This window comes from Solea solea, chromosome 3 (genome assembly GCF_958295425.1).
Source record: "Solea solea chromosome 3, fSolSol10.1, whole genome shotgun sequence".
NCBI classification, from domain to species: domain Eukaryota; kingdom Metazoa; phylum Chordata; class Actinopteri; order Pleuronectiformes; family Soleidae; genus Solea; species Solea solea.
The window spans coordinates 24,012,516-24,029,103 of record NC_081136.1 but is presented as its reverse complement, the minus strand read 5'-3'; the positions used below and the strand labels follow the sequence as shown (position 1 = coordinate 24,029,103).

The window sequence follows — 16,588 nt, the reverse complement described above, 5'->3', positions numbered from 1 at the left end:
CTTGCCATTTGCTGTCCCACTTTCACCTGCTTCGAGTTGCTTCTCCCTATCTCTCCCTCCCTCACCTCACTTAGGCCCAATCTACAAATAAAAACAATATTTTTCTTTGACATTTTGAAAAAAATCAGGAAATGTCCTAATCCACACAACATGCTCTAAACGACTCCAAACACTATAGTATATGTATACATACATATATATATATATATATATATATATATATATATGTATATAGGCTATGGGTATATATACATAGGATATGTATATATCAGCCCTGTAGGTGGCACTGTAACACTGTTACACCAAAAACAGAGATGTTGTGCATGGCAGAATGAATGAAGGCAGAATGAATAAATGATTAAAATGATTTTATTAAAGCATTGATACAAAACCCTGTATCAGGACTCAAACCATGGAATATAGTCCTCACTCCATCTGTCTGTATCACTATCACATACACACAGGAAAAAGTTTAAGGAAACTCACAAAATGATTTGTAACATTTGGAATCCATTTTGTATTTGGTCATGGACATAAGTACATTTTAAGTCTGAGTAGGCCACTATATGGTTGTGTTGACAAATGATCTTTCTTATTCATTACGTACAATACTATGTTATGTAGTCAGCCTTCTCCCTTAAAGCATTATATAAATATTACCATTAATATATTATTATATGCCTGTCTTATTTATTGTAAAAATAAAATGAATTAATCCTGTCTTTTGCTGTTTTTATGACTTAATGTCTCGACCCATTATGGCTTTCTTTGTGTTTCTCTCTGGTCTCAACAGAATTATATAACATTTGGGTCCAAACAGTGCCACCAAGAGGCCAAAACTGGAGGCCAGGATGGCAAATACCTCCACTGCATCTGCATATTTGCCTGGTGAGCTGATGTAAGCAGGGACAAAGGCCACCCACACTGCACAGAAGATCAACATGCTGAAAGTGATATGTTTGGCCTCATTGAAACTGTCTGGAAGATTCCTTGCTAGAAAAGCTAACAAACAACTGAGGACAGCCAGTAAACCAATATAACCAAGTAAAACTGCAAAACCAACTGTAGACCCAACTGCACACTCATAAACTATCTTGTCACTGTGATACTGGGTGTTTTTATGAGGCACTGGTGAAGCAGAGACAAGCCAGACAGTGCAGATTGCTGCTTGAACAGAAGTCAGAACCAGAACTGTCCCTCTCTGCTGCATAGCACCAAACCACTTCAGACTGGACTCCCCTCCTGGTTTGGAGGCCCTGAACACAGCCAGAACCACCATGGTTTTCACCAGGATACATGAGACACAAAGCACAAAGCTGATGCCAAATGCTGCATGTCTTAGTTGGCAAGTCCATGATCTTGGTCGTCCAATGAAGAGCAATGAACACAAGAAGCACAATTTGAGTGAAACCAGGAGAAGAAAACTGAGTTCTGAATTGTTGGCACGAACTATAGGTGTGCTGCGATGATGGATGAAGATGCCCAGAACAACAACACAGATAAATGTGCCCAACAGTGAAATGGTTGTCAAGCAGATACCCAGAGGCTCATGGTAGGAGAGGAACTCTGTTTTCTTAGGAACACAGTGGTCACGCTGGGGGCTGGACCAGAAATCTTCTGGACAACTGGTGCACTCCATGGAGTCTGAGAAAAGAGGAGAAGTGATGAGATACATGTTTATACAACATCTCTGAACTGTGGTGTTTAAAACTTTACACTCACCAGTTGTATTGCTGATCTTTCCCTCAGAACAAGGGACACAGTCAAAACAACACTCAGGTTCTCCTTTCTTTCTGGCCATGCGGGTACCTGGAGGACAGCTCTGACTGCACACTGACCGAGGAGGCTGGGTGGAGGAAAAAAATCTCATTATAGATTAGTTTGATTGACTAATCTATAATGAGTAAGGTAGTGTGAAAAAGTAATAAATAACCTGTTTGGATTCAAAGTTCCAGAAGATTTTGTCTTCATCCAGCGCAAGTTCTTCATCTTTGAAGGATGACCTCTTCACCTCACCAACTCTCTGAACGTTAGTTGTTCCATCAGGGAGCCACACCCAGTTCATGATGTCATATATTGGTAAGGCATCACCATTTTCATCAAATGACACTTGATCACCAAATGTTGTGTTGAAGTTAACTTTTTCCAAGTAATACATAATCTATGAAAATCCAGATTGGGGACAAAAAGAAAAATTAAAATGAAAACGTTTACTATTGTGTTAAGGATAACGTATGACCACACATTCTATACATTAAATTTAATTCTATATTGCTGTGTCTCCACCGTGGTATGGTTTAGTCTGGTACAGTACGGTATGGTTTGGCATGGTAAAGTCCTGGTAAAGTCAAGCTTTGTATGAGAATAGTGTGTGGGTGTTTGCCTCGACTGCCATCGGAAATTTACGCTGATCGTTTTTCAGTTACCCAGTCAGGTGACTGTCGTGGGTGGAGCTACTCTCACATACAATTTTACTGTCATATCTCACCTGCCATGGCTCCAGTCTTTGTAAATGAGCACAGGTGTTGTTGCTGAAAGGTCCTCTCCCTGGCTCACACTGCAGCATGTCATCAAGAGCATATGCCAGAGCGTACACAGCCTTATACACATTATACTCTGGCCTGAGGTCTGAAACATCCAAGAACTCAGTCTCCACATTCTCTAGAACTTCCTGTCCAGTGCATAATTCTCCTCCAGCCTCCACCCAACCTGCTGGAGGTGGTGCAAATCTACACTGAAATGTGTGTTCCCAAAACTGATTCACCTGCAATGTAGTTCTTTTTTTTAATTAATTCCAATATATTAGTCTGTCAAATATCAAATCAGAGGGAAGCTCTCACCATGCTGTTACCGTCTGTGTTGTTGTGATGTAGATCAGGATGTATTTGTAACAGGAAGTCACTGAGTTCTGGTATTTCTCCTCGACGGATGGCGATGCCCAGTGTTCCACCAAGGTACGGCATCAGGTGGGGAGTCTGGAGCACAGCAGCTGATGTCCAGGCTTCACTGGCCATCCACTGCAGGCCTGTCACATTCTGCCTCACGACCTGTGCATTACATTTTAACAAGTATACAGTATGAATTAATACCTTCATGCAAAGTATGAATAAGTACAAGTATCATCTAATTTACACAGCTAATGTTTTACATTATTACAGGAGATTTTTAATTTATCTTCATAAGCAGTTGTAATTCTAACAATCTCCTAATAACAGCTTTAACAATTGACCGACAATAAAAATAAAAATAGTAATAATACAGTCTGATAGACATTAAGTCTATGCTTAGTCATATGAATTTGTACTTCAACTCCTACCTCTTCCATGAGGTTAATTTCCACCAATTCCCCCTCTCCTGGCCATGTGCATAAACAGGAAAAACAGGAGCCATGTCCATGCTGGATTTTCATGCTTCTGTGTTTTTCAATTCTCACCCTGTTGCTCGCTCGGTCAGGCAGTCGTTTCCTATTTCTTACTTCCTACGACAACGGTTCTCTGCTTATTTTTGGCAGACTCTGTCTTAATGAACGTCTAAAATAACACTATCACTGCCTTGATCTTATAGCTGATAGCTGGCTGGAGGGTGTGTGTGAGTGTGTCTCGTCCCGTGAAACTATTTCTTTGTTTGTTTCTCGTAAGACCTCCTGATTCTGAGGACTCTAGTTCAGCAGCCCTGATCTTGCATGGCTGGTTTTCCACGAACAGACGGTAGGAGGAGTGGAGATTGCTCCCAATCTCCCTGCAGCAAGACTTTTAACCATAACAATGACTCTGAAGCTGTTAAATCAGGGTAAAAACCCTACATCATTCTTTTTCAAGAGAGCACCATGTTTAATAAAGTACCAGCAATGTTGCACCATTCGAACTCTCTTTATTTTTTTAATTTATTACATAAGGCCTGGCAGAAAAGAGAAAAAAGGGAATTTCAGACTAAAACTAGACTACAGGTTTGTCTACAGTGACAGCACACATCTACACAGCAAGTGGCTGGACTCGTTGTTTGTTTGAGGTTTCAAAACCCCTATGGCTCAGTTTTATTTTAGGTTTTAAGATTTCTGAACTAAAACATTTCTTTACAACACACAAAAATGTCAGGACACAAATTCCAGTTACAACTGTAACTACTAATGCAGCCGTCTCAAGGGCCCTTCCTCTTTACAGAGAGAAGGATGTCCATTTACTCATTCAGAACAAAACTCCATGTTGGCAGTAAAAGATTCAACGAAGCATGAAAATATTCTGTTAAAGATTGTTTGAATGTTCCTATGTTATATTCATCTCATAAGGTTCAACAGAGATTAGTGGGTTTTCCAAATATGACATTATAATATTTTCTCATAGAATAGATAATAGATAAAAGTTAATGAAGAATGGTTTCAGGAAACATAGAGGGTGTTCAAATAAAACATCTTAATGTTTCCCTTTATGTCCTTTCTGATCTGACTCTGAGTTGTATGCAAATGACCTTATACTAGCTGAGTGTTTGTGTTGCTTACTTTTGTCTCGACAGAACATAAATCACTTTTACTAAGAGACATCAAGACAGCAGAGTATTCAAGACAAATACCTCTTCCATTAGTTGGATCATATGACTCTTATGAGCAAACACAATCACCACTCGAGCTGTAGATTTCCTCATCACATCCACTATTCTCGTTAGTTCGGCAGGGTCGTCACCCCAGGGCAAAATCTCTGTATAAGCCAGACAACCTCCACCAGCTGGACCCAGATCAGAGTGAAAGGATCGGGCAGCATGGACTCCATAATCATCATCACTGATGAGCAGACCTGCCCAAGTCCAACCAAAGTGTTTTAGAATCTGAATCATAGCATTCACCTATGTGGACACAGAGCAGAGGGATTAGTGCACAGGCTGGAATCATCTTTCACCAGAAATCCTGTTAAACAGGTTAATCAAAGACTCATGTTTAATCACTGTCTTCAAGTGTTTTATATCTGACACCACACAACTCTGTCACTGGAACACGTAACATGACTGGTGATACACAACAAATTGAATATTATTGATAGTAGTATATTCAGTGTTATTATACAGGATGTATTTTCTATATTTATTCAGCAGATTCATTTTCACCTGAAAATCATCACTCGGGATGGTCCTAAAGAAAGATGGAAACTTTTGACGGTCACTCAGGCAGGAACATGTGGAAAAATAACTGACCTGCAAAACGACAAGAAATCCTAGAAGAACTTTTTACTTACTTTTTTTCAAGGTTAATTACTCATGACAATTTCATAAACCTTTAAACAATTTTTGAGGTGAACACATTAAAACTTACCAGAGGCACTCTGTACAAACCTAAGACTGTGGATATGGCAATAGTACCTGTGGAGGAATAATCACCCACAACCCCTAGGACTGGAGGAGTTCCTACACAATTCTCCTCTAATGTAACTTGCTCTTCTTGACCACTGACTAAGGTCAGTGCTGCACGAAATCCAATTCCTAGTTGAAGACAGTTATCATACAGACTGTATCCCAGAGTCACATTAGGCAGCAGGTTGGAGTTTCTGTTGATCTCATCAATAGCAAAGGCCATGGTCTGAGCCTGTCTGAATCCTATAATATCAAAACTAACACCATAACACAAGTGTTTAGGATACATTAAATAGTAACAATACAAAATGTAAAGGCAAACGAAACATGACTTAAATGGCATATAATACACTGTAATTATTTTATTTTACATTAATCATATACAGTCTACTTATAGACTTGGGTTTCATCAGCTCTGCGCTGTTTCCCTCACAGACTCACCCATAGCAGTCAGGCTTTTGAGGCTCGGAGGTAAAAGACAGGTCAGCATAGGTGGAAATGAAGTTGACTGTAAACAGTCCACCTAGAATCACATCTCCAGTTTTGTGCATCCCATTTAAATGAAACTGTTCCTTTAACTGACAAGAGGAGGAATAAAGAGAAGAGGACACAGCAGAGGAGAAGCAACAATACAACATTAGGAAGATGAGGCTGGTGTCTAAAAATGTCCTCATGACTTTCCTCTGGCTCATCTCCTCATGCAGTGCAGTCTTATCACAATATCACCACATTTTATTGATGGTGCCCATTAATCTTGTAACACCACCCATCAATGCAGAGGAGGATGTAAAGCTGTAGGGGCAGGTCCCAAAATAAATCCCATCAGATACTGATTTGAATTTTTTTAATTAATTATTTTTAATTATTATTTTAGCTTTGGTATTAAAATGGATACCATATTAAAAATTACAGCTTTTGATATGTGATTGTTGAAATTATAAAATTAAAAGCAACAGCAAAGCATATTAATAACAGCATGTATGGCTAAGGGTTAAGCTTAACCCAAAATTACATTTTACCTGCACTACTCTGCTTTTTTTCTGTCAAAAACTTGGTCATCATTTTAATTTAATTTTAATAATACATAAAACATAAAATGTTACCCCCTTTTTTTTTTTTTTTTACCCATTTTACCCTTCACTTACTTGGAGCAGTACGTATTTCTATCAATAGATGGCAGTGTTCGGTTGGCTACTCAGCTGTTTGGTGCTATACTGTGAAAAGGAAGTACTTAGACGTGGACATAGTGCAAAGCTGAGACTGACTTGTGGTTTTGTTACAGGTGAGGAAAAGTGCACCAGCACCATATAAAGTTATGTTAAGATTATTTACACTGTTGGTATGAGGTTATTTCTGTTTCAGGTTGTTAACTGACAAATAAACCAAAACGCTAACTGTTGCTAGCCTCCAATGCTAATTCAGGCCACCCATATTAGCTGTGCAGCCTTGTAATAATACTGGTGACTTACAGGTGGAATGCAGGTGGAATAGTTCATGTGTACAATTTATGAATGTGTTTTTCTGTATCACACTGGATGGATCTAACATTTTAAGGTGTTAAATGCTCACTTTTGCGTCTGTAATTCCTAATTAAATAATAAATAAATAAAGCTGTCAGGATTCAGGGTCTGGATCCCAAGATGTGAGCAGCAGATAGAGGAAATGACTCCCTTGGCTGCTCACTCAGGAGGAGACAGAAGTGATACGCTGTTCAAATTAGACGGTCTAGCCCCATGGATGTATTGTTAGAACTGGACAGTGGTCACCAACACGGCGCCTACGTGCTGGTTGCTTGTTGGCAGCTAGTAAGGGGCCTGCAGAACAGTTCAAGAAATAACAATGACGTAATTTTTATGAATTGAGCCACAGTCGGTGGACTTGATGCTCTGTGAATGTATACCAACATAGAGCTGCTGCTAAGGCTGCTTCGGTCGATCTGGCATGTTAATGATGGTTGATTGTTGTGATCGCTCATTGAATTGTTTGCAGATGTCCATCAGGAAAAATGTGGCAAAGAACATTCACGGCAAACCGCTGACCTCTTTTAATTATATTCATATCAACATTTCTAGTTTTTCATGTTTCAAATGCGATTTTCAAATGTGATTTTCTTAATGCGAAATGACAAATGTAAAATTCACAGGACAAACTTGTTTGCTTTACGAAGACAAATACACAGTATTGTATGATTTTACGTACATACTGCTGATATTAAAACTGTTATGCACGGTGTTGCAGATGTTGTGCATGTTTTGTTTTCATAGGATAACTGCGTATATGAGAGCACATGCATGTTTTCATAAGATCACTCAGCAAAATATAGTTGATATTGTTCATAAAGAAATTGTGATAATCATTGGAGGTAAGCGCTGGAATTGATGTGTTCACAATTTACTGCATCGTTGTCATTGTTTAAATGGTAAAATGCAAATACATTAAATTAGCCTCCTGTATTATTCTCTACCCCTCAGGTCGCTCTCAGTCTCAAAAAGGTTGCTGACCCCTGATATAGACCCTGAATTGAGAAACGGCTATATCAGCAAGGGGAGTGCAGTGCAGAGCTAAGGCTGTCTTTTTGTTTGGTTACAGTCTTACGTACAGTAAGTGTGAATATTTATGTTTTACAGTCATTTGTTCTTTACCAGGTATATACAGTATATCTATATACATTATATCAACAAATAATACTATGTGTGTGTATGTATACAGCATATACACTACCGTTCAAAAGTTTGGGGTCACATTGAAATGTCCTTATTTTTGAAGGAAAAGCACTGTACTTTTCAATGAAGATAACTTTAAAGTAGTCTTAACTTTAAAGAAATACACTCTATACATTGCTAATGTGGTAAATGACTATTCTAGCTGCAAATGTCTGGTTTTTGGTGCAATATCTACATAGGTGTATAGAGGCCCATTTCCAGCAACTATCACTCCAGTGTTCTAATGGTACAATGTGTTTGCTCATTGGCTCAGAAGGCTAATTGATGATTAGAAAACTCTTGTGCAATCATGTTCAGACATCTAAAAACAGTTTAGCTCGTTACAGAAGCTACAAAACTGACCTTCCTTTGAGCAGATTGAGTTTCTGGAGCATCACATTTGTGGGGTCAATTAAACGCTCAAAATGGCCAGAAAAAGAGAACTTTCATCTGAAACTCGACAGTCTATTCTTGTTCTTAGAAATGAAGGCTATTCCATGCGAGAAATTGCTAAGAAATTGAAGATTTCCTACAACGGTGTGTACTACTCCCTTCAGAGGACAGCACAAACAGGCTCTAACCAGAGTAGAAAAAGAAGTGGGAGGCCGCGTTGCACAACTGAGCAAGAAGATAAGTACATTAGAGTCTCTAGTTTGAGAAACAGACGCCTCACAGGTCCCCAACTGGCATCTTCATTAAATAGTACCCGCAAAACACCAGTGTCAACATCTACAGTGAAGAGGTGGCTGCGGGATTCTGGGCTTCAGAGCAGAGTGGCAAAGAAAAAGCCATATCTGAGACTGGCCAATAAAAGAAAAAGATTAAGATGGGCAAAAGAACACAGACATTGGACAGAGGAAGACTGGAAAAAAGTGTTGTGGACGGATGAATCCAAGTTTGAGGTGTTTGGATCACAAAGACGAATGTTTGTGAGACACAGAACAAATGAAAAGATGCTGGAAGAATGCCTGACGCCATCTGTTAAGCATGGTGGAGGTAATGTGATGGTCTGGGGTTGCTTTGGTGCTGGTAAGGTGGGAGATTTGTACAGGGTAAAAGGGATTCTGAATAAGGAAGGCTATCACTCCATTTTGCAACGCCATGCCATACCCAGTGGACAGCACTTGATTGGAGCCAATTTCATCCTACAACAAGACAATGACCCTAAACACACCTCCAAATTGTGCAAGAACTATTTAGAGCAGAAGCAGGCAGCTGGTATTCTATCGGTAATGGAGTGGCCAGCGCAGTCACCAGATCTGAACCCCATTGAGCTGTTGTGGGAGCAGCTTGACCGTATGGTACGCAAGAAGTGCCCATCCAACCAATCCAACTTGTGGGAGCTGCTTCTGGAAGCGTGGGGTGCAATTTCTCCAGATTACCTCAACAAATTAACAGCTAGAATGCCAAAGGTCTGCAATGCTGTAATTGCTGCAAATGGAGGATTCTTTGACAAAAGCAAAGTTTGATGTAAAAAAAATCGTATTTCAAATACAAATCATTATTTCTAACCTTGTCAATGTCTTGACTCTATTTTCTATTCATTTCACAATGTATGGTGGTGAATAAGTGTGACTTTTCATGGAAAACACAAAATTGTTTGGGTGACCCCAAACTTTTGAACGGTAGTGTATATGTATATATAAAAATGTATGTACATATATACAGATGTTGATTGTTTTCTGCACATAAAAAGGTAAACCAGACTGCTTACTATCTTCAATTTTATTTGACGATCGGAATTCTGTCTGCAATTATCTTGCATTGATAACAATTATCACTCAACTGATTTGACAACGTTTATTGAGAAGACATTGGCTATATTACCCAGCCCATATGAACAAAACAGTGAAAATAAACACAATATTATCAATGAAGTCATATATCATGTCACAAAAGGAGCAGGAATAAATGAACACACATTAAATCCTAAACCTATTTTACATGTTATAAAATGTGAAATATACACTGATCCCCAACACTTAAGTACACAAAAGTAATTTGTTTTTCCAAATAGATTTAGATTATACAACATATCTAGTTCAAAATTTCACAGAAATAGATCCAATAATTTTTGAGTAATGCAAGAATATATGTCTCAGATCTAGACAACCTGACAACTGCTGTGTTCCGCGAGCTTTCAACTCCTGAGTCCGAGTCTGCGATTCTAAAAAGGAATGTCACGTTTCACATGAGATAAATATTGCCATCTGCTCATTTCCTTGATAGGATATATGTGAGAACCCCAACATCTTGTGACCACATGAACCACATGCACTGTCCACCAATGCTCCAACACTTCCCTGTCCAGTTGGTGGGTGCAAAGAAGACGACAACAAAAATGATGGTAACCATGGGCACTGGCTTGAGGTAATGTGAGGAGTTAAATTTATCCCTTAGCTGTACAACAATTGGTAGATTTTCAGATCTTCTAATGGCGAGACATTTTAAGTCTGTTGATTGTATGTTTCCTGCAGTTCAGTCATAGTGAAGGATACGGAAAAGTTTTAAATAGTTGCATGTTCTCCATCATTATGTGACTGATGATGTTTTCAAGGAGAGGAGGTGTTTAAATTTAGGGGGAAAACCAGTCTGTGGAAATCGTGTCTTCAACTCCAATCAGCTCCACACTTCCTGAATGAATACTGTTAGATTCAAGTTGGCTTAATCCTTATTATGTTTAAAGGGAAAGTACTTTGTTAATTTTAATGGTACAAATTAGCAAAAAAAAACAACTTAGACCTTTATTTATTTCCTCATGACATGGTTTTTGGAGTATGAGATCCAGCTTTTGCATATTTACATATTTATGGTAAATATGATACCATATTAATTGGGGATTACAGTAGCCAATAGCGTTGACTGGCCATTTAAGCTACACCACAGCATGATAACATAAATAAACATGGGAAATAGCTGACTCTCTGTTATGGAGGACATCTGCCCACCACCATTATCTATGTATGTGGTGCTAACTGAATAGGAAGCTGAGGGATATGTTTCTGAGGCGAGAGAGTTGATACATCTGAATGAACAGATCGTCCATTAAGCAGCATCGAAAGAAACATACACATACACAGATGTTAATAGCACACTGGAAAAGAGTAAAGTCATTCAAAAAAGGGAGCATGAATAGATTGTACAAGTTATAAGATATATTACACTTAAATACATTTATTTACAATTCATATTTTTTCATTTACATAATATTGAAATATATATTAAAACATTATTTTAGATGTATTTTTGTGTGTACATTTTAGCTAGAATTTACTTATGTGGTCTCTTGCCATTTCTATGATACGATGCCACGACCCATGATGGCTTTCTTTGTGTTTTTCTCTGGTCTGAACAGGATTATATAACATTTTGGTCCAAACAGCGCCACCAAGAGGCCAAAACTGGAGGCTAGGATGGCAAATACCTCCACAGCATCTGTATATTTGCCTGGTGAGCTGATGTAAGCAGGGACAAAGGCCACCCACACTGCACAGAAGATCAGCATGCTGAAAGTGATGAGTTTGGCCTCATTGAAACTGTCTGGAAGATTCCTTGCTAGAAAAGCTAACAAACAACTGAGAACGGCCAGCAAACCAATATAACCAAGTAAAACTGCAAAACCAACTGTGGACCCAACTACACACTCATAAACTATCTTTTCACTGTGATACTGGGTGTTTTTATGAGGTGCTGGTGAAGCAGAGACAAGCCAGGCAGTGCAGATTGCTGCTTGAACAGAAGTCAGAACCATAACTGTCCCTCTCTGCTGCACCGCACCAAACCACTTTAGACTGGACTCACCTCCTGGTTTGGAGGCCCTGAACACAGCCAGAACCACCAGGGTTTTCACCAGAATACATGAGACACAAAGCACAAAGCTGATGCCAAATGCTGCATGTCTTAGTTGGCAAGTCCATGATCTAGGTCGTCCAATGAAGAGCAACGAACACAAGAAACACAATTTGAGTGACACCAAGAGAAGAAAACTGAGTTCTGAATTGTTGGCACGAACTATAGGTGTACTGCGATGATGGATGAAGATGCCCAGAACAACAACACAGATAAATGTGCCCAACAGTGAGGTGGTTGTCAAGCAGATACCCAGAGGCTCATGGTAGGAGAGGAACTCTGTTTTCTTCGGAACACAGTGATCACGCTGGGGGCTGGACCAGAAATCTTCTGGACAACTGGTGCACTCCATGGAGTCTGAGAAAAGAGGAGAAGTGATGAGATACATGTTTATACAACGTCTCTGAACTGTGGTGTTTAAAATGTTACAATCACCAGTTGTATTGCTGATCTTTCCCTCAGAACAAGGGACACAATCAAAACAACACTCAGGTTCCCCCTTCTTTCTGGCCATACGGGTTCCTGGAGGACAGCTCTCACTGCACACTGACCGAGGAGGCTGTATGGAGAAAAATCAGTGTCTGTTACACTTATAATGTTTAAGGTAAAGAGATGGTAGTCTGAAAAGTAAGACGTAACCTGTTTGGATTCAAAGTTCCAGAAGATTGTGTCTTCATCCAGTGTGAGTTCTTCATCTTTGAAGGCTGACCTCTTAACCTCACCCACTCTCTGAACTTTAGTTCTTCCATCAGGGAGCCACACCCAGTTCATGATGTCATATATTGGTAAGGCATTACCATTCTCATCAAATGACACTTGATCACCAAATGTTGTTGTGAAGTTGACTTTTTCCAAGTAATGTATAATCTATGAAAATCCAGATTAGGGAAAACAATTTAAATGAAAGTGATTACTATTGTGTTACGGATAACTCATGACCACAGTAAATACAGCAGTTATTAACATTGAAAAATCAAATGTAACTTTATTACGGACAGAAACATAAACTACTGATTGAATATTGTTTTATTGAAGTATTCTACACACTAAATTTCACTCTATGAAGAATATCAGAAGTAGGATTTAGTGGAGAGTTCACTGTAAACTGATATCTCACCTGCCATGGCTCCAGTCTTTGTAAATGAGCACAGGTGTTGTTGCTGAAAGGTCCTCTCCCTGGCTCACACTGCAGCATGTCATCAAGGGCATACGCCAGAGCGTACACAGCCTTATACACATTATACTCTGACCTGAGGTTTGAAACATCCAAGAACTCAGTCTCCACATTCTCCATAACTTCCTGTCCGGTGCACAATTCTCCTCCATCTTCCACCCAACCTGCTGGAGGTGGTGCAAATCTACACTGAAATGTGTGTTCCCAAAACTGATTCACCTGCAATATAGTGCATCTTAAATTGATCACAATATATTTATTCCTAAATATACCAAATCAGAGCGAAACTCTCACCATGCTGTTTCTGTCTGTGTTGCTGTGATGTAGGTCAGGACGTATTTGTAACAGGAAGTCCCTGAGCCCTGGTATTTCTCCTCGACGGATGGTGATGCCCAGTGTTCCACCTAGGTACGGCATGAGGTGAGGAGTCTGGAGCACAACAGCTGATGACCAGGCTTCACTGGCCATCCACTGCAGGCCTGTCACATTCTGCCTCACCACCTGTCGTTGCATTATAACAAGTAAATAAATTCATCATTCATTCATCACTGTCATAGCAGTAACATGTGATATAGTTTCCACAGATGATGTCATACACCAACCTAGGTTTTAGACACTTTTAAAAGTAAAATTCAATAAATCATACTAATCAGTATTATTTTACAAATTGCAGTTATAATATTATTAATGAAATGCATTTTGGTTATAGTCAAACATTTTGTCTATCTAATCTTTTTTAAGGACTGACCTCTTCCATGAGGTTAATCATGTGACTGTCATATCCAAACACAATCACCACTCGAGCTGTAGATTTCCTTATCACATCCACTATTCTCCTAAATTCAGCAGGGTTGCCACCCTGGGGCAAGATTTCTGTGTAAGCCAGACAACCTCCACCAGCTGGACCCAGATCAGAGTGAAAGGATCGGGCAGCGTGGACTCCATAATCAGAATCACTGATGATCAGACCTGTCCAAGTCCAACCAAAGTGTTTTAGAATCTGAATCATAGCATTCACCTATGTGGACACAGAGCAGAGGGATTAGTGCACAGGCTGGAATCATCTTTCACTAGAAATCCTGCTAAACAGGTTAATCAAAGACTCATGTTTAATCACTGTCTTTAAGTGTTGTGTATCTGAAGCCACTGAATACTGTAAATGAGACACGTAACATGAGTAGTGATACCCAAAATATTGGATATTATTAATTCAAACATATGTGTAAATGTTCTTGAACTATATACATTTTTCTCATTCAGTATTTTGAGGATAGATTTACCTGAAAATCGTCACTCGGGATCGTCCTAAAGAATGATGGAAACCTTTGTCGGTCGCTCAGGCAGGAACATGTGGCAAAATAACTCACCTGCAAAAAATACAGACTTTCATTCATTCAATATTCTAAAACATATTTTAATGTTGATTGTTATGTTCATGGATTTAATTTATTTAAACTTACCAGAGGCAATCTGTACAAACCTAAGACCGTGGATATGGCAATTGAACGTGTAGAAGAAGAACCACCCACAATCCCTAGGACTGGAGGAGTTCCGACACAGTTCTCCTCTAATGTAACTTGCTCTTCTTGACCACTGACTAAGGTCAGTGCTCCACGAAATCCAATCCGTAGTTGAAGACAGTTATCATACAGACTGTATCCCAGAGTGACATTAGGCAGCAGGTTGGAGTTTCTGTTAATCTCATCAATAGCAAAGGCCATGGTCTGAGCCTGTCTGAATCCTACAATATCAACCCTAAAAACATAACACAAGTGTTTACCATAAAAAAACAAACATTAAATCGTAAGTATACAAAGCTACATGTTTCACAACTACATATTATGAATTCAGTCAGATAAATAGTTCACACATAAAAACAAAACGTGAAGGCAAACATAACATGACTCAAAATGGCATATACACACACTAATTATTTTACATTAATCATACATACAGTCTACTTATATATAGAGTTTGATCAGGTTTGTGCTGTTTCCCTCACATACTCACCCGTAGCAGTGATACTTTTGTGGCTTTGAGGTAAAAGACAGGTCAGGACCTGTTGAAATTAAGTTGACTGTAAACAGTCCACCAAGAATCACATCTCCAGTTGTGTGCATCCCATTTAAATGAAAATGTCCCTTTAACTGACAAGAAGAGGAATAAAGAGAGGAGGACACAGCAGAGGAGAAGCAAAAATACAACATTAGGAAGATGAGGCTGGTGTCTAAAAATATCCTCATGACTTTTCTCTGGCTCATCTCCTTATCTGAGTGCAGTCTTATCACAATATCACCACATTTTATTGATGGTACCCATGTTGATTAATGTTGTAACACCCGCCCATCAGTGCAGAGGAGGAAGTAAAGCTGTAGGGGCAGGGCCCCCCCATCTGATACTGATTTGCACTAAATGACTTTGTAGAAATTATTGTTAATGTTTTCCTTTGGCATTTTGATGTTTGATTGTAGAAATTAGAAAATGAAAAGCCACAACTCAGAATATTAGTAACACTTTTTATTAAAAATGTACATTTTATAGTGCCTACACTTCAAACAAACTTAAAAAAAAACATTATTTAAACTTTTAAAACATTATTTAAATATTATTTAAAACATGTTGTGGTGGACAGTACTTATTTCTACCAGTAGATATCAGTAGTGAGCTGGCACAGCATAGCATACACCAGAGACCCCGTTGCACAGCTGAGACTCTTTCTGTTTTGTTACAGTGACAGCTAAATAAAATACATATGCATATGTCTAACGTGTGAATGTTTACTGTATGTTTTACAGTAATTTTCTTCATCACCAGGTTTATAAGTTGCACCCATACTATCTGTAAATATGTTTGTATGTGAGATAGGCTAATTCAATCACAATATAATATCGTTAATTGTAATGTGACAGAGGTTCAATATACATCAATTTAACGATTATTCATTGCAAGAACACAATTTCTGGTACAGCACATATTGATATTTTGCCTCAGATGTGTAATGGAACAGTGCCAAATAAAGAGCTGTTCTCGATATGCACCAGGACACTGACTATCAATTAATGAGCTGTTCTAAACATCCACAAACAATCCAAAAAAGAGACTAGTCACAGGTACATAACATCAAAATTCACAGGAATTTGAGTGTTAAAGATTGTGCTTAAGGAAGCCTGGATACCCTTCCAGAAAGCATTTAATTTGGGATAGTCCCAGAAGATATGATAATGGTAAGCAACAGTCGAACTACATTGTCTCCAGCGTGGCATATATGCACCTATATACCTCTTCTGATATGGTGTCCTGAAATATCTAATAATATTCTTTCAGCAATGCTCTCTCCAGCTGATAGAGCTGGATGTTGACCACTGGAAGGACCAGATACTGCCCCACACCTCGTCAGAAATCTTAATCCCCAATTCCCTTAACCATTTACCTTTAATGTATAGAGTGTTGTTAGCATTAGCATTGGAAAGAGCTGTGTACATCTTCAAGGTTGATAGTCATGTCATTTTTCAGGATGTGGTCAAAT

The 16,588-nt window shown here is 38.9% G+C and overlaps 1 protein-coding gene and 1 long non-coding RNA gene across 2 annotated transcripts; one reads left to right on the top strand and one right to left on the bottom strand.

Annotated features, from left to right (window-relative positions):
- Positions 1–486: 486 nt before the first annotated feature.
- On the bottom strand, positions 487–15,313 carry LOC131456230 (extracellular calcium-sensing receptor-like). The gene is made up of 9 exons (XM_058624345.1): positions 15,073–15,313; positions 14,523–14,817; positions 14,343–14,429; positions 13,811–14,080; positions 13,357–13,563; positions 13,006–13,281; positions 12,528–12,755; positions 12,324–12,447; positions 487–1,644 (listed from the first exon to the last, which is right to left on the bottom strand). Exons 1-9 carry the CDS (start codon positions 15,303–15,305, stop codon positions 734–736), a joined length of 2,631 nt encoding a protein of 876 aa, XP_058480328.1. The 5' UTR covers positions 15,306–15,313; the 3' UTR covers positions 487–733.
- Positions 6,524–12,695, top strand: LOC131456235 (uncharacterized). The gene is made up of 4 exons (XR_009239896.1): positions 6,524–6,619; positions 7,809–7,937; positions 10,269–10,409; positions 11,395–12,695. It is a non-coding gene; the product is annotated as an uncharacterized LOC131456235 (long non-coding RNA).
- Positions 15,314–16,588: the final 1,275 nt, after the last annotated feature.